The 26,351-nt window shown below is 38.2% G+C and overlaps 1 protein-coding gene across 1 annotated transcript; it reads right to left on the reverse strand.

Annotated features, from left to right (window-relative positions):
• Positions 1-1,630: 1,630 nt before the first annotated feature.
• On the reverse strand, positions 1,631-20,653 carry Adamdec1 (ADAM like decysin 1). Its single transcript, XM_021182390.2, has 14 exons — positions 20,535-20,653; positions 19,116-19,234; positions 17,745-17,821; positions 16,424-16,502; positions 15,638-15,714; positions 11,625-11,811; positions 11,372-11,431; positions 10,276-10,347; positions 9,858-10,024; positions 9,418-9,499; positions 8,600-8,730; positions 7,234-7,408; positions 4,040-4,122; positions 1,631-2,843 (listed from the first exon to the last, which is right to left on the reverse strand). The coding sequence occupies exons 1-14, from the start codon at positions 20,620-20,622 to the stop codon at positions 2,837-2,839; spliced, it is 1,404 nt and encodes a 467-aa protein (XP_021038049.1). The 5' UTR covers positions 20,623-20,653; the 3' UTR covers positions 1,631-2,836.
• Between the last annotated feature and the right edge of the window lie 5,698 nt (positions 20,654-26,351).

The following is a 26,351-nucleotide window of genomic DNA, read 5'->3' on the forward strand; positions in this document are numbered from 1 at the left end:
ACATGGCTCCTGCAAAATTCATATTCCCTTCTATCCTTAAAAACAATTAAATGGCCGGGCATGGTGGCGCATGCCTTTAATCCCAGCACTCGGGAGGCAGAGGCAGGCGGATTTCTGAGTTCGAGGCCAGCCTGGTCTACAAAGTGAGTTCCAGGACAGCCAGGGCTATACAGAGAAACCCTGTCTCGAAAAACCAAAAAAAAAAAAAAAAAAACAAACAATTAAATGGAAATTTAAAAATCTATCCTTTGATTACTTGCTTGTAGGAAGCAGGCAGCTTTTGTTGTTTGTCTCTCACTGCCTTAGAGCAGCCAACCTTTTTCTTTGCACAGCAGGAGATCCTAGTGACTCTAAGCTGAGGTTCTCCCTGTGTTCCTTTGTTCAAATTTTCATGACCTGGAGCCATGCTCCATTGAGAAACCAGTTTTCCTCCCTATTATACTATATCAGTGTGTGTGTGTAATCTATCCAAGAATTCATAAATTAATAGTGGATTCTTGCCTTTCCGGTTATGCACATCCGTAGAGTGAAGTTTTTGCTACCCTGCATTAAGCTCTGGGAATGGGCCAAACTACCAGCCCCATCCACAGAGACTATTGGATCCATGGATGTAAAACAGACACACACAGACACACACACACACACATACACACATTGCTCAATTTCAACCTGCTTTATTTGCTCAATTGCTGGGCTTTTCTAAGCTTTCCTCAGCTAGTGTGCCATTCCCAATACTCTTAGCTCATTTCTCAACCTGCCCTAGCTTCAGTAGTTCCCTTACCTTTAGCCCCAGCTAAACACCCTCACCATCCACCTGGAGAAGTGGCTGGTGGTGGCTCCACCCGAGATCTCTCATGGCTGGTCACGTTTTTGTCCCTCTGAAGCATGGTGAAAATCCTTTCCTCTCCTTGCATCTCCTTCCTCATCTGAGGGGACCTGGAAGTCCTGTCTCTTTCCTTTCACCCAACAATTGCCCCCTGACATCTTTACTGATAGATCAAGAACGAATTGAGGAACAAGACCTTAGCATCAGACCCACCCTCTGTACTCAACAATGGCTCTCTGCACTATTTTATGACCCTAGTAATAACTACCTACCCTAAATAATTTCATAGAAGACATCACATTGTTGATTTGGTGACATGTCAATTCTGTGCTTTCTTTTTACCATTCAAATATCTATGTTCATTTTCTGATAAAATGGATGGGGAAAAGCCCATAAGGCCTCGACCCTACACAAAAATATAAGCAACTGAGTAAAGCTGGGGATGGGAGAGGTGGGCCAACCAGGAAAGAGCACATCCATTGCATGTGCAGTGCCAAACAGTCAACCCTGAAAACATACAAGTAACATAATATGGACTCAACAGATTATATATAGTAATGTATAAGCATAAAAATGTACATATGTGTGCAATAATAATTGATAAAAGAAAAGGAGACAGTTTTGAGGAAGAGTGGGGAAGGATATATTGGAAAGTTTGAAGGGAGGGAAGGGAAGGTAGAGATATTGTAATTAAAATATAATTTCAAAAATAAGCAACAACAACATCAAAGTGAGCCTTGTCATGATAAAATTTATTTAACAGGAAATTAAGTCCAGCAACTTTTTACGACTTAGATTTTAAAACCATTTGGGACTAAGTGTGGCCCTTTTGTGAAAATATCCTGTCTTGACTGTACCCTAATGTGTAGAATTGGTAAGGGCCTTGCTAATTTACCCCTTTCCTGCTGCCCACAGTTATTTAGGGTGTGACATCACTGAGGCAGATTAGTTTTAAGGTGAATATTAACCAGGATTTATATGTGTGTGTTTGAAAATATTTTAATGACCACACAAATTGTTATTTTTATTGATAGCATAGTTTATTACCAAAACCAATGAATGAAGCCTTACTTTTCCATTTCCACTAAGAAATAAGCAACACAGACTTCTCAAAAATAATTCTTATACATGATAGTGTGAGAAACTCTATTTGCTCAAATGAAAAATATTTGAATGTAACCAATATTCCCACGAGCCAGAAAATCCGGGAAGTTTACAGGATGTAAGACAAACTGGCTGCTGAGAAACAGGAAGGGGCTGGGACTCTGTTCTTTCTGCTAGCTCCCTCCCTCAGCAGGTGGCGTGCTTTGATTCCTAGGCCTCAGTAACAAAGAGATTTAGGGTTAAATTATTTGTCATTTTGCAGTTTGGGATTAACTCAACAATTCTGTGGAGTATGTTGAGAAGTTCTGCAAAGGTTCGTCTATTTTGTCCTCCAAAAAGTGAAACTAAAACCACACTTTCAGGCTCCTCACACTCACACTACAGATAAGACCTGAATGAACAGACAGCATCTCCTTAGCATGTCTATTGACCTGTTGACTGGACTGTTAGAAACACATAAAGTAGAAAGGAAAGAGAAAAGCAAAGATCTTCCTTCATTGTTCACCAGGATTTGGCTCCAAGATTATACAGATCCCCAAATCTCAGGACTAACGGTCTTTCTAGAACTGGAGTTTGTTTGCATACAACTACTAAAATTCTTCTAAGTATCTTGTCATCTCTAGACTACTTCTAAAACTTAATCTACAAAAATGCTATACAAATAGCTGTTATACTCTATTATTTATGGAGTACTGAGGAGAAAATGCCTACATATTCATGACAGGTACAAGTCGTATTTTGGGGTATTCTTCTTCTTCAGTGATTGAAGTCATGGGTTCACAGAGAACATGGCACACAGAGATAGGTCTGTCTGTATAGGTGCACAGGCTAGGCGGGCTTCCTGGCAGAGGCAGGGTCTGGACTTCTGTCCTGGCAAAGTAGCTTCTCTGTGAATTAGACACTGGATCATTCTCTAATTAAAGAAAATCAAAACACCAGAAGCAATGGTTATTATACTAATAAAACCTTATGGACTGACACAAATGGAAATTTCTAGACTTTAAACAACACATGCAGTCACACGAGGCAAGCACATCAGTGGTCCCACTGAACAAGAAGGAAGGGAACTCAGGAGCGTGTCTTAAATCACACAGTAGCTTTGCAGAATTAAGACTAGAATTGAAACGTCCAGAGTCCAAGCTCAGTGTTCTTCCAATGATGTTGAACTGCCCATTTCACACAGAAAAGTGGAGAGTTACCTATCATTCCAGCCCTCCAAGGAACTAAGATTTTTGTTCTGCTTTTTATTTTTTTATGCGCTCTGCTTCTGGTCTTGGCATGCTTTCCAAAATTTTCTGCAAAGTGGACTCACATCCTAGTTCAATGAAGTATTCACCGCTGCTTAGTAAATAGATACGGCGGACTCTTCCCTTTCCTCTGACCTTGCTCCTTTCCTGAGGAAGTGATTCTGAATGGTGTTGCAGTTAATTATTTTATTTTACTCTCCCTGCAGTTTTAATTCCAGGAAATTTCTGAGAAAAGGGCACAGAATACCTCGTTCCCATCACGTCTCCTGCATCCCAGCTTGGTGACATTGGCTATTATTATAGACTTTATATACAGAGACTATTTTACACTCAAACAAAAACCCTAATCCCAAATGCCAAGCCCCTAGCGCAAATCACACTGGTCTGTAAAACACGCCCAATACCTGGGCTGTATTCCACGGAGGCATTTTAAAGAGAATAAAACTGTCAAATTTTACATTGAGTTCTTAAACGCTATTGATTTTCTGACTACCTTGCAAATGATACCTATCATCACTAAGGAGCAATGAATCGTGCTCACCAATCAAGTCTTGTCAAAAATATACTTGAACTCTTTTCATATTAACTTGTTAACTATAGGGAATTATACCAATTTTAGCACAAGTTCCAGGAACTCTACTTTCATAAATAACAGAGTAATCCATTTTCTTATGTGAGTATGATCAACCATACAGCCTCAGTTTTGTGTCTAATGCATCCTTTCTTCATGACAAAATTAAGTCATTTGAAGAGTATAAGTGAACTTTGTTTTAGGTGTGTTGTTGAACCCAGTGGGGAATCTTTTCAAATCTCAAAGAAAACTGAGAAGACCTTTGGGGAACAGAGAGGAGATGGTGCTCACATGATGTGGTTGGATGCTTCGCTGCAGTCAGGTTGAGATTTCAGCCTACATGTCAGGGGCTCACAGCAAAGATTGGTACATTCCTTCAAAGAACAAACAAAACAATCCCTGTGTTTAGTACAAGACAACTGTTAAAGAAAAATTTACTGTTAAAATGTAATATTTATTAATTATTTGAGAATTTCATATAACTATATATATTTCTTGAGACAAGTTTGCTCCACATGACCCAGCCTGTCCTAGAACTTCTTATGTAATCTTAGCTAGCCTTAAACTCACAGATCTGCCTGCCTTTGCCTCCTTAGTATTGCCACCATTCCTGGCTTTCTTCTACTTCTAAAATCCTATATATAACTAAGTGTGGAGCCATCCACTATAGTATAATCTAATGTATGGAGGTAGCCAACTGCTTTCTAGCTGGACACAGGAGAAAACTCAGGTCTGGGCACTGGGAACCTAGCCAAGAATCCATGGCCAAGGAGGTTACAGGATCCAGGGTTAAAAGTAACTGTTATCCTGCTAACTAGACATAATCAGCTGCCCTCTAAATTCATATTTTTATTCCTATAGATTAGTGCAGCTCTAAGGCCTCATCAGAGAAGTTTCTTGTTTTAAAACTATTTACTCTCTTGTACCAATTTCAGTGACAATAACCAGGTAAAGTCAATAACAGGAAGAAACTCTGTGCTCAGTAAACACTGTCTTCAAAGACCAAGGAGTGGAGGTCACAAATTTTTTTCAAGTAAATTTTGCCTACAGGATATCACACTTTAATCTGTCAAAATTTTCAAGGATGAACTTTTTTTTAAAAACTATTTGATGATGTAAAAATAGAGAAAAAATAAAATTAAAATTTGTTTTTTAATACACCTGGCTAATAATGTTATTAAAATGTGTAATGATCACATTCACATACACACACACATGCACACATGTATGCATGTACACACCTACACGTGCACAGATGCATATGTACAACACAAAATGCACTGTGTCTTTTAAACTCTAACTTATCAATATAGTAACTACTTCATCTGTGTGAGTTTTCTTAGTCCAAAATGTAAGGATCCCTGATCATACAAATGAAAGAAATGCAGCCCATCAAATGAAGGGATTTAAAGGAGAAACAGGTCCTGATATTTCATTAAGTAGCAAAATTAGCAGATAATTTTGGCATCCAAATTTGAGGTATTAAAACATGATTTTGTACACATATACACTGTGGATAAATGAGAGAGCATTATCACTAATAAATGTAGACAACAAATAGCCAAAACCATGTCCAATGATATGAAAGATAGAGCAACAATTCTTTATAATGTATATTTTATGGAAAATTTAATAAAAACCAAGACACAGAAAAGATAAGAAGATATAATAACCAGAAAGTATAAACCATATTTTCATTGTGTGTGGGATATAATTCTCTACATGGAAAAACTGAAGTCAATGCTTAAAAATATTTGACAAATCAGTAAGATAATTGTTCATGATAACAGTAAAATGACAGGGTGGAAAAAATAATAATAAAATGACATCAAAGGTAATATCTATGAATTATAACCTACATCAGAAAGAAAAATCTTAGACATCACAAAAGAAAATATGAAAATACTTCAAAATAAGCAACCAAATTCTGACAAAACTACATTAAAAATCTGATACACAATTCAAACTTCTGAATAAATGCACCAAGATGACAAAAACCTAGGACTCTCTCTACATTGTCAGGCAGCTGTCAAAAATAATGGGTAAATCACAAGTTTCACCTGTGTCACCAGTTATGCACTCTGGTCTCTGAGCTGAATTCTTTGGGTTGTAAGAACCTTATTTTCTCAATTAAAGATAATGGCAATCTCAAATTTGTGGATTTGTTTTGCATAACAAATAAGATGTTGTCTCTGGAGTATTTTACAGATTGTCTCATTTAAATGTCTTCTAGTATGAATGCCTTTTTAGATCTTCAAAGCAACATAAGATCACAAAGTAGAATCCTCTAAAAGCCTCGTATGGGCCACACATGGTGGTATATGCCTGTAATTCCAGGACGCGTGAGGCTGAGACAGGAGGATGGTGCACTGGAGGCCATCCGAGACTAAAATGCAAAACTCTGTCTCAGAAAAAGGAAGAAATAAACAGGAAATTGTGGGCACCAGTCCGAGGCATTCAGCTGCTGCCTTGAAATTATATAAACATTAGTGAAATCAAAATCGTCATCATCCCAGAACAGTGGTTACCAACCTTGCTAATGCTGAGACCCTTTAATGTAGTTTCTCACGTTGTATTGACCCCTAACCATAAAATTATTTTTGTTGTTATTTCTTAACTGTAATTACCTACTGTTATGAATCATAATGTAGCTATTTATGATTTCCAATGGTCTTAGGTGACTCCTGTGAAAGGGTCAATCAACCCCAAAGGGATCCCAACCCACCACTTGAGAACCAGTATTTTAGATGGTCTGTGCTAGGAGCCTGTACTCTATAGGTTCATGCAATTTTTTTAATCTTTTTTTTTTCTTTTTGTATTATCAACCACCTATGTCACATGCTGATTTTGTGAAAAAAGAGGAAATTCCCATGAGAAGGCCGTCCATCTCGATATGTGACTGACTGTTCAACACATGACTGACTGTGGCCTGAAACATAGACAGGTCTGACTACAGTGCCTACAAGGAATGTGGCATGCAATGGGTAGTGGCACACTTGTTCACATGTGGCTTTGTACTATTAGCTCAGAAACAGATTCTACTGTTTCTTTTTTTAAGTGCATTTCATAGGATGGTTAACTAAAATCAAAATCAAGACACAAAACACCAATAAATCTATGTCACACTCTGATAATGATATCGTTTTTCTCCAGAACGAATTTCTAAAGGAGCACTACGAAAAAGGAAAGGGGGCTAGAGAGATGACTCAGCAGCTAAGAGCACATGTTGCATAATCTTGAGGATGAAGGCTCAGATCTCGGGACACGTTTGCCAGTTCAAAACCACTTGTATCTCCAGTGCCAAGGAATTTGATTCCTTCTCCTGATCTCCACATGTGCATATAAACACACACACACACACACACACACACACCATAAAAAAAATCCTTTTAAAAAATGAAAAATTAAAGTGTATAATTTTTACCCAAGGAGCTCTATTTTAATATCTTAATAAATACAACTTTAAACCTCGTATATTTTCATACCTCAGGAGAGCCACAGTCGCACTCTTCTCCCATGTCCAGGACTTGGTTCCCACATGTTGGTTTTATTATGTTTTTAGGGTCAGGTGCCAGCAGCAGACACCTTGCATTTCTAGATGAGAGAAACCCTTGAAAATGAGAGCGGCTGACGGTACTGAAATCCTTGGGGAATTTTGAACTGTAACAGAAAAAGTAGAATAGCATGATATACAGTATAGAAGCTTGTGGATGATAAACAGAAAAATCTAGTGTATCTCTCTGTGGGACTCAATTCAGTGGAAACCACAAATAAGCCAACATCCAGGACCTCTCTATGCTCCTATGGTAGCGGGTGAAGCATGTGTAGTATTCCCATTGGATGTTTTCTCCTAGCAATCCAGAAAAAAAGAGGAAAGAATTTAAACACATTGTAATTGTTCTAGTTTCATTTCTGTGATAAAACATCTTGACACAAAGCAATTTAGGAGAGAGAGAGAGAAAAAAAAAGAAAAAAGTCAGAACAGTTAGTCACATCACATCCAGTCAACAGCAAAGAGACAGATGCATGCATGCTCACTTGCTTGCTTTTGCTCAGCTCGGTTTCTCTACTTTTATATAGTTCAAGACCCTTATCCTAAGGACGAGTGCCACCCAAAGTCAGTTCCATATTCATCCCCAAGGCAATCCCCATAAGACCCACAATGCAGACAATACTTCACTGAGGTTCTTTCCCCAGATGATTCTAGATTGTGTGAGGTTAACAGTTAGAGCAACCATCACAATAGTTCAAGGCTATCCAAAGCAACAAGAGAGATTGGCGTTACCATTGTTACCATCTACTCATCCCACACCGAGGGATGAACAGTAAGATAAAGCAATCATGATCTAGTTAAAGGAAATAAATGGAGGTTTCCATAGTCCATGGGCAAACTTCTTACATGTGAGCACCTCAACAACAAAAATGCTATACCTACTTTTATATCCCCAATCTTGGTAAAGTAACTGGAATTATTAGATAATAAATAATTATGCTAAAATAGACCGTTCAGTTGGTGATGGGGATAAATACATGCTTATCTTGAGTGTCTTACAGTAAAACTATCATCTTAATAAGGCTGGTATTTTTTAAGGAAAATATGGAACCACTTTAAATTAAAACAACCCCGAGTTAAAATGATGTAGTCACCATAGTAAACTCTGTGGTTGGATATCTAGAAATCTTAACGCATGAGTCTTGAATTTGGCAAAATATATTCATGAAAAAGCTAGAGATTGAATTATTAGGATACCCATCATTTGGAAGATAATATTTCTCCCACATATGCATAGATCATTTAAACTATTTAGGAATGGTAACTTTTCTCTTTACTTTGGGATGATACCATCTTACCTCAGGTACTGATTCATCACACAGCTGCCAGAGGGACACTTGGTATAATATGGAACATCCTTCATACCAAGGGCGTGGCCCAACTCATGTGACATCAGTGCAACAAGAGCCACATTATTCTTTTTTTTAGCCTGGAAAAAAAATAGAAGCATCTGTTAGTTCTTATTTTATTCAGTTATTTCTCAGGTCTTCTCAAATCATAATGTCTAACACGAATAGCTTGAGAAAAGAAGAATAGTGTATCTGTAAGCTCATTTTTCTGACATTGCTTTTTGCCTGTTGGGCCTGGTATGACTGGCTCCTATGAAGCATTGGGTTTGTGCTCAAGCTCAGTCAATGACAAAGAAACTACTAGATGCTGAATTCTCAGTAAATCTGGCATAGACTGTTACATTCTCTATGGAAAGTGCTATTAGGTGCTATGGTATGAACTCACATCCACAAAATTGTAGTTGTGATTCTTATGCCATTAATAGCAATGGGCACATGATACCCAATATGCACATATTTTTCTTGTCCAATCTCTGAGCAGCTATACAAATGATTCATTTATAGTTATCTGAGGCCATAGAGGTAACCTGATTGCCCTTTCTACTCAACATGTGGTCCTTATTCTTTAATCCGAAGTGAAGTGTGAGGCCTTTGTCAGGCTAATATTCACAGTCCAAGGACTCTTCAGAGCAATGTTCAATAATGGTTTCATTTCTACTTTGATTTATCAATTTAACTGATGGTCATGGTGATTACTGTGGTGCAGTATATTATTCTCATCTTCATAAAGATGGAATCACAGGATGTCTTAACAGAAGTATACAAACCTCAATGACAGACACAGACGATGTAGTACAAAAGGAATTCCCAGCTGCCATTCCCACACGTCCATGGCGGAAGCTAGCTCCACTGTGTGAAAGGTAGAGAGAACCCATCACGATCTGACTCTGAAATCAGTAGCTTTGGGTAATAAAATCATACATCTCCTTTGATGTCACCTAGCCTTCTGTATGTTCATGGGGCCCCAGGGCAGCTTCTGTCATATTACAGCCTCACAATTACAGGTGGATATTCTGTATCCAAGTATCGTTTTATTGATCTTATAAGGACCTTCACGTACTTCAAGGCCTAATTGCTAAAGATAGGAACATCAGGATACTCACAACCTACTGGAGAGATATGACTGAGTAGAAATTCTTGTCAAGAAACCCTGGAGAAAACCATAGACTCTGCCTGTGTGCCCCCACCCTGGCAAGAAGGGATTCACCTGAGAAGCTGGGCATGGTTATGGATCCTTTTTCCCAGGTTAGAATAATGCCATCTCATGAAGTGTGTGAACGTGTCAGCAAGGTTGGGCTCCACCTTTATCTTGTCCTGGTCGGACCAGATCTCCATGCCCACCAAAGACACTTGAATATTTATGGTTTTATAAATCTGTGGAAAGAACATTTTTTTTTCATGAAAATACCCAGGATCACTTTCAGTGCACTTGTTGACCACAAGTGATAGATAAAGGGATGTGATACTATAAATTTACATATTGGAAACAGATATGATAGAAAAAGGCTTTGTTACTCTCTATGTTCTTGTCTTGATAGGCTCTTGATCTTAGCCCTTCAGAGTGGAAGGTACAGGTTAGCCCCAAGCACAGCTGTAGAGACCCACATCTATGACAAATGCCTTACCATATTGAGCAGATTCAGCACCTTGAACACAAAGCTTCTCATCTGAGTCACATTCCCATTATACAGCTTATACTGAAAATTACAAAATATAAACGGTCAATACTAAAAGAGAAAATCGAAGCGAGAAGGCTTACGGGTACAGGATTGAATAGAAAATTCACATGTTGGAACATAGTTAAAATCTACTCAGTCATTGACTACCTCATATCATATTCTATTTCAATGAGTTCTACTTAAAAATATATATATCTGAAGGGGATCTAAATGAAATCACCAAATAACCGAGAAAATAGAGCCCTGGTTGGCCATCTCCTGTCACCCAATGAAACTTTCCAAGGATTGGGTTGCATATTTACATAACAGCTATTAAATTGATATTTATATTTTATGATAAAACTGTAAAACAATCTAAAACTTCATTAATACACTTTTCTTTAATTTTTTTATGGTTGATTGCTTTCAGGTAGGTGATGGTTGATTTTTGTTGACTTGACACAATATAGAGTCACCTTAGAAGAATCATAATTGAAGAAGAGCCTTCATCAGATTGACCTTTTAAGCATCTCTGTGGAACATTTTATTGATTGATTATTGATATGGGAGGGTCCAGTCCACTGTGGCCTGCACCATCCCTAGGCAGCTGAACATGAGCTGTATAACAAATGTAGCTGAGCAAGCCAGGGAGTCAAGCCAACTGCAGTGCTCCTGCACGTCCTCGGCTGTGCTCCTGCATGGCCTCAGCTTACGTTCTTGCCTTAAGTCTCTGCCTTAGCTTCCCTCAACAATGTACTGTAACCTGCAAGCCATATAAACCCTTCCTTTCCCAAGTTTCTTTGGTCATGGTGTTTACCAGAGCAACAGAAAGCAAACTAGAGCAGAGCTAGATGGTATTAAGTATATTGCCATTATATATGTATTTGGTGATTGGTGGATAATAAATGGATGGCATGGGTGAATGCTGTTGTCAAACAAGCAACCAGAGCAGCCAGGGAATCTAGTTGAACAAAAACTAATTTTTAAGTAAAAAGGCTATGCCTTCTTTTACTTTTAAGTTATAAGTTGAACTAAGTAAGAGGTACCCATCTTTCATACTCACATAGGCATTATCCAGCACCAAAAAGAGACCAATGTACTTCTGTCCTTGAAGTAAGTCTTCCTGTTTTCCAAATAACAAGATAACCTCATTAGTACTCATCTCTACTCACAATGATTCAGGTGCTTACAGTTTTTCTTCCAAAATAAATAAAAGAAGTAATTTTATAGACCAGACATTTCAGAACACACGTATGTGTCTCAGATCCTTGCTTAGACAATCAAAATACATATTTTGAAAACAAAGCTGTACTTACATTTGGGCTTTTGAGTGACCTGGAAGTTCGAAGACGGCTTCGTTTCCTGACAACTTGCTTCTCAGCATCCTTGTCATGAACTGTGTCTGGTCCCTTCCAGCTGTATGGAAGAACAGCATGCTCTCCCTCATCTGTGCTTTGTAGAGGCTTTATTTGATATCTTTGATCACGATGTGTGAAGTACCCTCTGTGGGATATGAGTTTGTGAATTAGGAGAGCCTGACACGCCCATTCATACATCCCACTAAGAATGGAGTGATATTCTCCCTCCATCCCAGTTTCACACATAAGAGTTTTCAGTCAAAGACTCTGTTATTCAAGTTACATCCATTATTTCCTCAACACTGAAATGAAGGTCAACAATTAACAAATGGGAATCTCATGAAACTGAACATCTTCTGGACAGCAAATGAGATGATGCTCATAAACAGCAGCAACCTACAGACTGGGAAAAGACTTTTACCAACTCCACATCTAATAGAGGAGATAATATCCAAAATGTATAGAGAACTAAAAATATCATGTAAATAAAACAACAACAACAACAAACAGTTAAAAATAGGGTAGAAATCTAAACAGATACTTCTCAAAATGGGAAAATCAAATGGCTGAGAAAGATTCAAAGACACATTCAGTATCCTTAGCCATCAGGGAAATGGGAGTGGACTACTTTGAGATTTCATCTTACATTTTTCAGAATGGATAAGGACAATAAAACAAGCGAGAGCACACACTGGTGAGGAGAAAGAGGAACATTAATTCTTTGCTGGTGGAAGTGTAAACTTTACAGCCCCTTATGAAATCAGCATGATAGTTCCCCAGAAAAACAAGAACCTATCTTAATCTACACTTCATCTTACCACATAAACACTTGCTCAACTGTCTTCACTGCCAATCTATTCACAATAGTCAGAAACTGAAAACAACCTAGATGTCTTTCAACAGATGAATACATTAAAAATGTGCTACATTTACACAATAAAAATTGTTCAGCTGCTTTAAAATGACAGGCAAATTCATTCACAGGCAAACTAGATGGAACTAGAAAAAATATCATCCTGAGTAAGGTAACCCAAACTGAGAAATATATTTATTTGATTATATATGGATATTCACTGTTAAGACAATGGTAATCAAGCTACAATCTGTAGAACCACAGAGGTTAGGTACAGAACCTATACCAACAGGGGGCACAGATAGAACTCTCTAGGAAAGAGAAATAGAATAGATAGTTATGAGTATATAAGAGGGACTGAAACAGGATGTTCAGTGTTCAACTGGGAAGGGAAGAGAAGACAAGGGAAAGATAGCTAAAATTAAGAACCATTTGAGAGGTAGAGAGATAGTATGAAAACTTAATACAGTAATATATATATATGAATGAAGGGGATCTAAATGAAATCACCAAATAATTGGGAAAATAGAGCCCGGAGTGGCCATGTCCTGTCACCCAATGAAACTTTCCAATTTTAGGCTTTCCAAGCTTTCAGTTTGGGTTGCATCAAACTGAATTGTTGGACAAAAGTGTCTCATGGGAACCCCTAAATAATCCAGCCTGTTGTCATGGATATAGACTAATACCCACAAACTGACAGCAAGGCCCCATTACTGAAGACAACACCTACACCACAGATTGAACATGGAGAAGCTGAACTGGTGCCTACATAGAGCCTTTACCCCTAAAAACTATCATCTTTGATACATGAAATTATTCTACATGTTAACAAGAGAAATGTAAACATCAACCTAGTCATAAACCCTTAGATCTATGATGTGATTCTGTCTGCCAGATATGCTAAGGCAATGGGTAGCACAAATTTTGTGAGAGTAACCACCAATATCTGATTTGACTTAAGATATACTCCATGTGACACTGCTTAGGTGACCAAGAATCTGAAACTAGATAGGTCAGAGGCCTAGAATACAACCAAAAACTACTGTTTTAAGCAAACCAAAACCAAAACCAAAACACCCTCCCCAAGCACATGTAGCTATAAAATGACTTCTAAAGACATTCTGCTATACTCATATAATAATTGTCATCCTCAGTCATCATCAGGGAAGCATTCTCCTGCAACAGATGGGAACAAATACAGAGACCCACAGCCAGACAATATGCAAAGAGTGGGAGACCTTGGAATAATCATCCTTACACTGACTGTCTTGGTTGAATCCCCTCCCCTTGGGGCTCAAAGAACCTTAGGAAGAGGAGGAAGGGAGAATGGAAGAGTCCAAGTGAATGGAGGACACCAACCAATCAAGTTCTCTGAATCAACAGGAAATGTGCTCATATGAACACAGAGAGACTGGGGCATCTTGCACAGGGCCTGCACTGGTCTGCACCAGATGAGGTCCTAGAGCTGAAAGAAGTAGACATATGTCCCCTTCCCTAACCCAGAAATCATCTCCTTTATTAAGCACTTGGAAATGAAAATTTAGTTTTCTCCAAGGGAGTCTCACTAGGAAAACACTCTTAAAGGCAGGCTGCATGCCCAGCGGGAGATGGACAACAGAAATGAGCTCAATGGTGTCGTTCCAGGTTCCTTGTCTCATGGTGTTCTTTTAAGGTTTATTTTTTTTTTAAAGTTTGTCTTCTTTTTATCTTATTCTACTTTACTTCACTTATTTTTTCTTGCTTTTTACCTTACAGGCCTGTTGAATATATATTATGGCTTCCAGTTTAGTGTTTTTATGAGATTCTTGAAGTGTGCAGGTAAGTGGGTCCCTGTCTCTGTATCTGAATCTGTATTTATTGTATCTGTATCATCTGTATCTTTATCCGTATCTGATTCTGTTTCTTGTGTTTCTTCTTGGGCTCTTTTCCTTCTATTTGTTTGTTTTATTCTATTCTAATGTAATCACTTTCCTTTTGTCATGTTATATTATATTATCCATTAGAAGCCTATTTATTTCTAATGAGAAACAAAAAGCAGGTGGAACTGGATGGGAGGAGTGAGGGTGGGGAGCCATAATCAGGAATTATTTTTGAGAAAAAAGTCTATGTTCAACAAAAGTGAAAAAAGAAGAGAATAAAAATGAGCCGTATGTCATTTACCCAGAGTACTCTTAAGACATTAAAATGAAGCAATTTCAAAGACTTTGGAGTTAATACCATGCGTCTATTAGTCTAATAGTAACACCATGAGTCTATTAGTCCAATATTTTCCAACAGTTTGCTTATTCATTTATTACACATTTCTTGGCAGTTGCTATGACTAGAGTGGAGAATGGAATAAATGACTCGTCACCCAGAACCCTAGAGAGAACAAAAAAGGTTCATTAGAGCAGCCTGGCAACAAATTAGGACCAAGAGTATCTTAAAGACTCTCCGTCTCTTAAATTGTTTAGTTAAGAACTAGAAAGTCACTCCATATGTTGAAATATTTAAAGCCAATGTAAATCTATGTCCATGGAGGTATTTTTTATTAGATATTTTCTTCATTTACATTTCAAATGTTATCCCAAAAGTTCCCTATACCCTCCCCCCACCTTGCTCCCCAACCCACTCACTCCTGCTTCCTGGCCCTGGCATTCCCCTGTACTGGGGCATATAATCTTCACAAGACCAAGGGCCTGAGGTATTTTTATAACATGGGAAAAGTGAGGTCGTGCTAAATATGAACCATGCTAGAATAACAGTTACATATTTTATTTCACATTTTAATCACATGTTAGATAAAAAGTTATACCTGTGACATATTATTTAAGAAGATATGACATAATGGATTCCAGGGGTGAGGTAGATAAACTTGGTAATGGACACATGTCATTGAGGCCATTTACCCCAATTATGAAATGATTGGCAGACTTTCCACAGTCAGGATGTAGCTTTGACAGAGCTGGGGCTGAATTCTAGAACAACAGTTAATGAAGTGACTTACCATGATAATTTATTCTTCACTTTAATCCAGCAATTAATGATGAACAGAAACAACTCAAATAGTAAGAAGACAAAGGGAAACATGAGGAAGATTTGACAAATGTCCCTTAGCATTTACTTCTTCATTTCTCACCTCAACCCATCACAGGTACTGATCCTGGCCAGAGAGCCCCTTGCATTTTGGATGTGGCCTTCATAGTAGCAGGGTTTCTAGAGTAGAAAATACATTGCACTGTTGAAATGTAGACATTATAAATGCATGCATGTGTGTGTGTGCATGCATACACAGAGGCATGCCATTAATGAGAGTGTGTAGGTCACAATTGTGACAACTACCATCTTGGCTATATAGCTGAGCTCAAAGACTGATCAGGCTCTACCAATCCCCAGGAATGAAATGAAAAGGATATCAGAGGATTCCTAAACTGCTCTACAGCTGGCCCTGTGGCTGCTCCATCTGAGCTGTTGCCTAACATGTATTTGAATGAAGATAGGATCCAGAAGGTTAATATTAGTAAGAATCTATTCTTTTCAAGATTTATGATACGATTGGCAGACTTTCCAGAATCAGGCTTAAACTAGCTGGCTTAGCTTTCCATTTTACTTGTTATACTAGTATGTGTGTGTGTGTGTGTGTGTGTGTGTGTGTGCGCGTGTGTGTAAAGGTGCATTGTGTTAGTGAGTGTGTTTGAATATGTTAAAATGAAGGTTTTTCTGAGTCTGTATCAGTATGTGGGTGTGTCTAATTGAGTGTGTAGATACATGAACATTGTGTGTGTGTTATTGTTTGTCCACTCCTATATTTGACAAGTTTGCTGTGATTTCTAACCTGTTGTCTCACTGGCCATGTTAAAAGACATCCTCAGACCTACTTATTTTACAGGGAAATGGCAGATCCCAGGATGAATTCAGAGCGTACCACATGCTGAGCGTGTCTGGTGCTCTCTTCTCCTCTGGGTGAGTAAGATGTTTCAGTGTAGTCTGGACCCAGAAGATGCCTGTGCAGAGAAGAAAGATGCAAAATGCACTCACTCACAATACCAATAAGCACTGATTTATCTGACATCATCTTCTGTACTATAGGAATAATTGTGTGTACAGTGAGACCATGCTGACTCTTGACCATTGATAATTTTCCTTCATTAACACAGTGCATTTTTACACACACACACACACACACACACACACACACACACACACACACACACACACTGGTATACCAAGCTAAGCCAGCTAGTTGAAGCCTAATTCTGGAAGGCCTGCAATCATATTATAAATCCTGAGAAGAATGGCTTCTCACTAACATTAGAAGGCTGCTTGGACCGTCCTGCTAAAGTAAATCAAAGTGTGTAGCTAGCTACACCTTTAACCCCAAAGGGGGATATTCACACAATTGCTTTTCTCTTGGAGATTCTTCATCTGTAAATATGAATGAGTTGGGCCCTGACAAGATTCTATGGAGCAAGGACATGGTCTTTGGAGGGTGCTGTGTCACAGCTGTGAATAACTGTGAGGACCAGTAAAAAATGCTTATTGACTGTTAAAAACTTGTGACACCCTTTCACTCTTACCATAGAATCTATTGCTAAGATGTGTACCTTAATTTAGGCTTAGGGATAAATTCTTGTGTACCTGTGTGTGGTTGGGAGAGGGTAGGTCTGTATGTGTATGTTTGTATGCAATTCCAAATGTTCCAGCACACACATGGAGATCAGAGGACAAACTCATGAGTCTCATCTTACATGGGACAGGGTTTTATGTTTGTCTCCTGTCTCACTGTATAAGACAGGCCAGCTTCTGGAGGTTCTTCTGTTTTTGCCTCTTATCTTGGCGTAGGAGTCCTTGTGGGTCTGGTTATGGGAGATTGTCTTGGGTATCTTAATTGATATGGAAAGACCAAGCCTGAAAGTGAACTGCATGACACCACTCATTCCTGGGTTTGGGATCTTGGAGTGCACGAGAACAGACAAAGTGATCTGAGGGGAAGCATGTTTGAATTTCTGGCTATTCTTTTGAATACTGATATGATATGACCAGTTGCTGCTAGTCCAGCCACTGTGACTTCCCTGCAGGGGTGAACTGCCATCTGGAATTGTAAGCTAAAGCAACCCCTCCCTCCCCTAACTTGCTTCTGTTGCTTTTATCAGAGTCACAGAAATGGAGCTACAGCCAGGGAGAAGTTCCCCAGTATTCTGCTGATACAACCAGTGGCTGGGCTTTCGGGAAGAAATTGTCCTTACTTGGTTCTCTTTAGGTGAAAAACGATTTCTTCTCCATTTAATATGATCTGATATTGAACTTCTGGTGCATATTTTTCCTGAAAATATTTAATGATATAGTTATAGCATGTAGTTCTCAGGCAACTTATAAATAATAACGATTATAATACACTGTGTACATTCTGCAACACAATAGCAGAAATACAGAAGGTAAAAGCATTTCGCTTGCATCTTATCTCTTTCTTATATCTAAAATAACTGTTATTGGCACATTCATATGGAATTCACAAAATATATTCACTTGAAAACCACACAGATTAATGAGGCTCTAATTTGTGACATAGAGACACGGTGTCTGCTTTAATGTGTAATATACTGTCCTGTGTACCATAAAAAATTACCAGCAGGATATAAGGTATCTATTTTGACTTTAAAATAAATAGAATATATATTTTAAAATGGTTTTTAAAATCTACTGAGAATCAAGTGATAAATATTGCAGAACAAGAGTCCATTGGCAACATGGTAGACTGCCTTTACATTGTAGAAAAGTGTTATCACTGGGGAAAGGAATGGGCGAGGAGAAGACAGGAATGAAAAAGGTTGAAAAGAAGCAATGTCTCCCTCAAGAACGATCTGCCTTGTTTGTGATCCTTTCTCCTCACACAGATTTGAGGAAACATCCGAACAGCTTTACCTTTATTATCTAGTGAGGCAACGAATTCTCTGATGTTAATTTATAACCAAATTCTGAGAAGTCCTGTGCTCTCTCCTCCATAGAGTTAAGACTGCTGCTTAGGCCACAGGACCAGGGGTGCTAGTGGAGGGGGGGCCCCTCTCACAGTGACTGACAGGCTCCCTTCTTAGAGCACTGCCTGTGATGTTCTAGCTAGCTAAGAGACTTCCAGGTGCCTGGATTCCCCACATAAGGAAATAAGTGTATGGTTTGAGATACATTAAAGGAATGTCAATGGCCAAGCATACTGTTCCCCAGCCTTGTTCCCTATTCCCTAGGAATCAAAAAGTCTGGCTGCTTTGAACACCCCAACTTCTTCAGAAATCTATTAGAGGAGACCCCCAAAGTTTCCTCTTGAGCCTGATGCCCTCTCAGAGGCCTGCCATACTCTCTTGTGGCTGGGTCACTAATTTTCTTTGGACACCTACCCATGCCGTTGTCTGTCTATTTGTTTGTCTGTGGGTTTAATGACCCTTCTAATCAGCTTCATAACCAACAACCCTTCAGTGTCTCCCTTGATCACTACATCCAAGAACTGTCACACTCAGAGCTGATAGCTGTACTCCAAGATGAAGCTGCTGGAGTTGATTGTGATCTTACACTACTCCCCAAAGCCCTTCGTTTTTGTCTTCAGATGACTGTGAAACATAACTTACCTCTTTGCCATATCTCTCTGTCTGGTTGTTCTCAAGCTCTCTTCTCTGTGAAATGGGTAGTTTTTTAGGACGGACTATTTCATGAGGCTTTAACTCCGGGGTTAACGTTGCATCTATTACTAGAGAAAGTCAGAAAACACTGATAAAGAAAGTTTTCATTTTGTTTTGTTTGGTTGATTGCTATGTTGTATGGACATGAATTAAGCATTCAGAACAAACTGGTTAGACTGATTCAACTTTAATGAACTTTCTTTACAGTTTTACCCTCAAAACAAAAACTGCATGAAACTCTGCAGTATCATTGTAGAAAACCAGAAACACATCTTTTATGCATTTTGGAGTTTTGCAGTGTTTTCACATGAGGTCAGTCTCACTGTTGAACGCTGTTTCCACAGCTCTAAGATAGATAGAGGGCATTCAGGGTGTGACTTAATTAAACTACCATGCAAATTACAACCATAACTGCCACTGCAGAGTGCACAAGGATGGCCTAAAGGGACCTGAAGGATTCCATCAGTATGTATGCACATATGATGCAATTAGTGCCAGTGTTACTCTACTTTACCATCCTTGGGGATCTTTACTAGTGATTAACAATATAAGAAACATAGAGACCTACAAGGGCTAGAGCCAACCCTAGATAGAAACCTTTAGAAAGTATCATTGAACGCACAGTGGTTGTTTTGAGCTTATGCAAACTCTTAGGTGTATTACTCAAGTGTTTCAGCAGGAGATTTACTCGTACATGTTTATGAATGGAGATGTGCAGGCTCCCAGCATTCTACTTCTTAGCCTGATTGTGATGCCACCTGTAGCAACATTGCCAGTGATGGCACCATCTGTGCAATTAGCTTATCCACGGTGCAGTAATGGAGCAAATAACAGTTGTCAAGTTGTTGGCTCATCTCTCAATAATCAGCTTAAAGCGGGAAGGACTGACCCTTTTGGGACTTTTCTTTTGACTATATTCTACTACTAAAAATCATTCCCAGGAAAAGATCCCAAAGGACCAGCTCACAAGCAGCCTTGATTAATGACTATAGTAACACAATTGTACTTACTAGTATAATGTAAATACAGCAATAATCAACATACATTTTATCTATTTTGAAAAAATCACATCATAATCAAACATGATTTTCAGTTAGTGAAGTATATGAAATTTGAAAAATATATAGAGTGGGATTTAGAATTCATGTTTCATGTGCGATCTAAAAATACCATCACATGTACATGTATGTGTGTGTGTGTATACTATTATGCATGTATGTAAGCATATAGTTCAGTAGAGAAAGACACAGAAAATATACTGTATTAACTGTAGTAACCTTTACATTGTGAATGAAAAAGGTAATGTTTTCCATGGGTACATTCTTCAAATAATCTGATTTTTTTTTTCTGTAAGATGTCTATACTTACCTTGGATTTGAATGATAAGCCACAGGACTGAAAGCAGGACCCAAGACATGCTGGCTTCTGTGGGTAGCCGCGAAGTCCCAGGCAGCATACAGCTATGGTCTCTCCAGTGGCCAGTTTTATCTCCTTCTAGTTCTCTTTAGAAGTTGAGAAGGAACATAAAGTCTCAAATTTTACTTTCACTTTAAGGGATGTTTCCTAATTGTGTTGCAGACTAGCCAATGAACTGCAGCACTGAAATCCTGAGACTGTTCCTCCCTTGAGACCAATGTTTACATCTGTGCATCTGTGGGGAGGCTCATTAAGGGCTCACAGCTGGGCAGTTCCTTATCTTGAGTTCCAACCTGATAGGAAGGTGAACTCAGGGGCCCATGCACTTACACGTACACATACACATGTATAAAATGTCATTGTTGTTCCCATATTCTATGAAATGGACACAAAATACAACTCATCTTTTTCTTTTATGTGCATAAGTATTTTGCAAGCATGTATTTCTGTGTATGATACACATATGCGGTACCTACTAAAACCACAAGAGGGAACTGGAATTACAGATGGTTGTGAGCTGCTATGTGGGTGCTGGGAATCATTGAACCTGGTCTCTCAGGAAGAGCAGCCAGCGCTCCTAAGAATGAGACATCTCCTCAACTCTAAGGGTGTCATTTTAAGAACATAACACCAAGCCGATTCTTACAAACTTGAATAATATAAACCTCTCTGTTTTTAAAATATGAAAGGAGATTCTGGTAATATCAACTACAAAGTTTCTTTTCAAGTTCATATGAGGTTATACAAACATGAAGTCATATGCACACACATACAGAACTGCAAAGAACCATACTATGTAAATGCAATGTTAGCTTCCACCCAACTACATGTATGTGAACCTATTTGAAGTATACAATGAACTTTGCTTCAGCCAAATAATGTGCCTTTCTGATGACTCAAACGTTGTATTTTCATTCCTTAGAAAGAAGCATAAAGAACAATAAATAATCATACAAGGGCCCAACAACAAAAACTAGCTCTGTGGACATCTGCCCAGTTCATTTGCCTTTCATACAGTGATATAAAAACACTAGTAAAAGAACACCAATCCCACTGCAGAAAGGTTTTAAGGCACTTGAAATTTTTCTATAGCATTATAATATAAAAAAAATCGTTGTGATATTGAATAATAAGATGATACTTTAAGGACCTTTGGACATTTCCTTGTACACATGTTACATGTAGCTCTGTGCATTGCTTTAATTCTTAGAATTAATGTTTTTTTGAGACAAGGTTTCTCTGTATAGCCCTGGCTGTCCTGGAACTCACTTTGTAGACCAGACTGACCTTGAACTCAGAAATTTGCCTGCCTCTGCCTCCCGAGTGCTGGGATTAAAGGCGTGTGCCACCATGCCTGGCATTAGAATTAATTTCTAAAGATGGCAATCCCTAGTTGAAAAGGACAAATCAGTTAGAAGCTAGGCGAACTAAACTTACTTTTGGAAGCCTTCCCCAGCTTGCAAAGCTCCTAACTGCTGACCAGACTTTGTGTCCTCATACTGAGATCTGTCTGCCCTTCATCTTCATCCTTCTCTTGAACTGATGCTGTGCAAGCCCATGTTTCTTTTTCTGGTCCAGATGATAGGCATCATACTTTTAGCCTTTTCCACTTGTCATTAAAATGGTGATAATAGGTAATAATTTGACTTTTAGCAAAAAATGCTAAAAAAGTTCCAGGAATGCCATAACACTTATCAATTTCCTATCTTGCATGCTATTTTCAAATGTTTTAGTATCAACGAACCTGAGAGAGCAGATAAGGGGGTACGTGGGAGGGGTTGGAAGAAGGGAAGGAGAAGGGGAAATGATGTAATTATATTTTAATTTCAAAAGTTAAAAAATAAAAATACAACAGTAATAAGGATACTTCTAAAGAGGAAAAAAAACGTTAAGTCTGGGAAATATTTAGTTCATAAAGACTCGCAGGCTGTTTGGTTGAAGAAGGGATACAAAGATCTGGAGTTGGTTCCACTGCTCATGCGTGAGTCTTGCATGGATTTTATAGCTGATAATTTCCTGTTCAGTAGATTGATAAGACCTGCAATCTGTCAACCCACAGGAGAAGCCCCTCTTGGCCTGGCCCTCAGGAGCACACACTGAAGCACATATCTTTGAAGGTAAAAGTTTGATAACATTCAGTGAGCAGATCTCCATGTAAAGATTTTGACAACACGTCGTAAGGACCATGCAGATGTTTACGAAGTAACTGAATATCAGTCTATAAATTAAAGCTGTGGTAATAACGATGAAGAAATTGTTTACTAAATGCATCTGGAGGGGAGATGAGAAGTGGCATGTGTGCAGACTTCTTGTCGGATATGATTCTCAAGAATCAACTAAACTTAGACCTTAACTTATGACCACAGAGTTAAGGAATTTTAAACAATATCTTGATTATAGAGAATTTGTTCCCATAATCCTTGCAACATTTTCAGATATTTCATAATAAACTTTTTGGGTGGCTTGAGGTTGCTGCCTAAATACTGTCTAACAAGAAATACATTCAGAATTTGTATATTCACAAAATTTACAATGATTCTCTTTTATATTTACAGACTTTTACATATTTTTTAAAATTCTTTTCATTATAACAGTAGCTATGGAGTGTAGTTGAAAGACCATAATTCTCAAGTCAGTAAGAATTCTTATTCATAATTCTTAAGTCAGTAAGGTGTGGAAAAGATACTTGGAATCACAACCAAAGGATAGCAAATATTCTATGATGAAGCTCACGCCAAGACTCCTTGAGAGTGCAGGAGTTAGCAGAGTGGGAAGTGATTTCCTTTCTCTGAAGCAACTACCCATGAATTTATTTGCTCTTGACTGGTGTTAGGATAAAGATGGACTCATTGCCTTGGTTGATACATCAGGACATTGGCGTTACCCAAGCTGAACTTATCCAAACCTCTGGGAATCCACAGGGAGGCAAGTTGTTTGGATAATGATCATAGCAAGCCACTGTACAGCTATATCTTAGCCGTTCCAAATACTAAGCATGAACATGCATGTGTATCTTAAGGGTGCCAACTTCCTTTCCTTTGGACATACAGTTAGAAGTGGGACAGGTACATAATACAGTAGACCTAATTTTAGGTTTGTAAGGAGCCTCCATAGTTTTCTAGCTCAGTGAAGAATGAGCATACAGTTGTTCATAAAGACTAACTAATTTACTTCTCCATTAGCCAGCATAAAGTACCTGTTTCCACATTCTCCAGTTTTTATTATTTTAACAATAAATATTCTGACTGGTGCAGTATAATCTCGATATACAAGTCTTGGTTTTCATTTCCCGGTGGCTGACTAAACTGAGCACTGTTACGTATCTGTGGACCATTTGCCTGATTTCTTTTGCGAAGAATCTATTTGGATCATTTGTTCATTTTAACTAGGTTGAGGGTTTTTTGTTTCGTTTCATTTTGCTTTTTTTTGGGGGGGGGCTGTTAATTTTGAGCTTTCTGAATTAAGTTAGTATCACGCTTTGTCAGGTAGGTAGGAGCCAAGTGTTGCCTGGCATGGGGGACTTTCTGTCTTTGTCCTGCGGATTGTTCCCTCCACTGTGCAGACTTGGGGTTTGATGGAATTCCACTTGGCTGATTTTTTGGCTGTGTTTTCTGTACCATTGGAGTCATATATTTAAAACAGAAGTCATTGCTTATTCCAGTGTCTTAAGATTTTACCCGTCTTTCTTTCTAGTAGTCTCAGAGTTTTGGGTGTTACATTTAGTTTTTTTATCCATTGCAGTTTATTAGAATATAAGATGGCAGGTTGTGGTCAAATACTAATACTCTAACCCTGAATAATTAATTTTCCCACTATCATTTACTGCAAATGTCATCTTCTCTGTGATTTAGTCTTATTTTACTTCATAGGAGTCAGTTGACTACGAAGGTGTGGGTTTATTTAGGGGGTCTCTATGCTTTTCCAGTGATCGGAGTGTTTTCTGAAACCTGTATCATGCTCTTTGGTTGTATGGCTCTGTGACATGTTTTGAAATAATGTACTCTATTGTGATGTCTCTAGTTCTATTTGTTTATTTTCTTTGACTTATTTGGGTCTCTTTGTGCTACTATTATATTTTAGAGTTTCTGTCCCTCTCTATTCAGTGAAGAATGTCATTGCTACTTTGGTGGAGAGTCCACTGAATTTGTAAATTGCTTAGGTCTTACAGACATTTTAATAAAATTGTACTACCCAACACATGAATATGTGCATGAGGGATGTTGTTCTGTTCTATTTTTTTTTTTTGTTTCAATGTATTTCATTTTTTAAGAAGATTAATTTTTTATGTGTATGTATGAATATTTGCCTGAAAGCACGCTCACCGTGTAAGCACAGTGCTCATGGAACCCAGGAGAGGGCATAAGGTCTCCTGGAACTGAGCCAAGCCTGGCTGTTGTTAGCCACTCTGTGGGTACTGGAAATTGAAACCCAAAGAGCAGCAAGTACTCTTAACTGTTGGGCTCTCTCTCCAGCCCCATCATATTAAACAATAACCTCCATTTCTTCTCCTTTCCTAACTTCTCTGACAAAGATTTTTCTATTATTTGACTAAGTGAGATAAGAGTTGACATCTTTATCCTGAACATGAGAGGATATGGTGTTTCCCACTCAGTCTGATGTTGGTGGTGGGTTTGTCATGCATTTTTAAAATTATACTTATCATGTAAGTTTTAGTATACAGAGGAATAATCCTTTATGTCTAATTCATTCAGAGTTTTAATCATGAAGGGAATTTCACCTTACACTTTCCTATTCCTATTTAAATAATATAAATGTTTACATTCATTTCTACTTATATTGTATGCTACATTTATTCCATGTATGTGCATTTTTGGTATAAATCTCACTTGGTCATAATGAATAATCCTTTACTCATGCTATGAGATTCAGTTTGTAAGTATTTGGTTGGGGATTTTGCATCTGTATCATTGGAGAAGTTTATCTGTAGTTTCTGTGTTGTGTCATTTCTGGTTTGGCAAAAGTAGAGAAGTAGTTTAGAAGTTTTATGGAGTGTTTGCTCTGCCTTCTTCTTCTAATCCTTTGGCTAGATTGTGTAGACTTTCATGGGTGGTGGGGTGGGCGTTATTGATATTTCTAGATCCATGGCTTCTTGAAATATAGTCTGAGCAAACAGAAAATGTAGGTAACTTACTACCCCATCATCCTTGTGGTCTGAGGTTCCAGAAGGCCTGTCTTCTGCACTTCATCTTTACAGTCTTATGACAGATTTATAAATTCCATCTGGGTAGGGTTTTAGTTGGGAGTAAAGTAATAAAGGTCATTTACTCCACCTATCTGATAGGATTGTTCTTCAGGGACTTTTCCCTCTTTTATTTAAGACTTGTTTACTAAGACCTGGTCATCAACCTTTTGATATCCAAAGATCCATTCTCACACTTCCCATTCCCCATGTTGGCATTTTAATTTCCTTTTGTAGTTGATATGTTTTGGTAAAGGCTTATCAATTTAATTTTCTGTTTTGAATAATCTACGTTTGACTTTGTTACCTCCTTTAATATTTTATTATAGGCAGCTTTATCCTTTTTACTTTTAAAATTATAGTTCATGTATTTATTTTAATTTGTAAAAACTTTTCTATCTGTACTGTTTGAAGTAATTGGGTCTCAACTCATGAAACATAGGCATTGGGGGCTATTTACTTCCTAGGACTGTTTAGCAAAGTGTTCTCATTATCAATCACTTAAAAATATTTTATATTTCTCTGATTCATGAGACATAGTTTGTACTACTGTGTCATGACTTGTGAGA

The sequence above is a fragment of the Mus caroli genome, unplaced genomic scaffold (genome assembly GCF_978045245.1).
Source record: "Mus caroli unplaced genomic scaffold, Mus_caroli_1 scaffold_12, whole genome shotgun sequence".
Classification (NCBI taxonomy): Eukaryota; Metazoa; Chordata; class Mammalia; order Rodentia; family Muridae; genus Mus; species Mus caroli.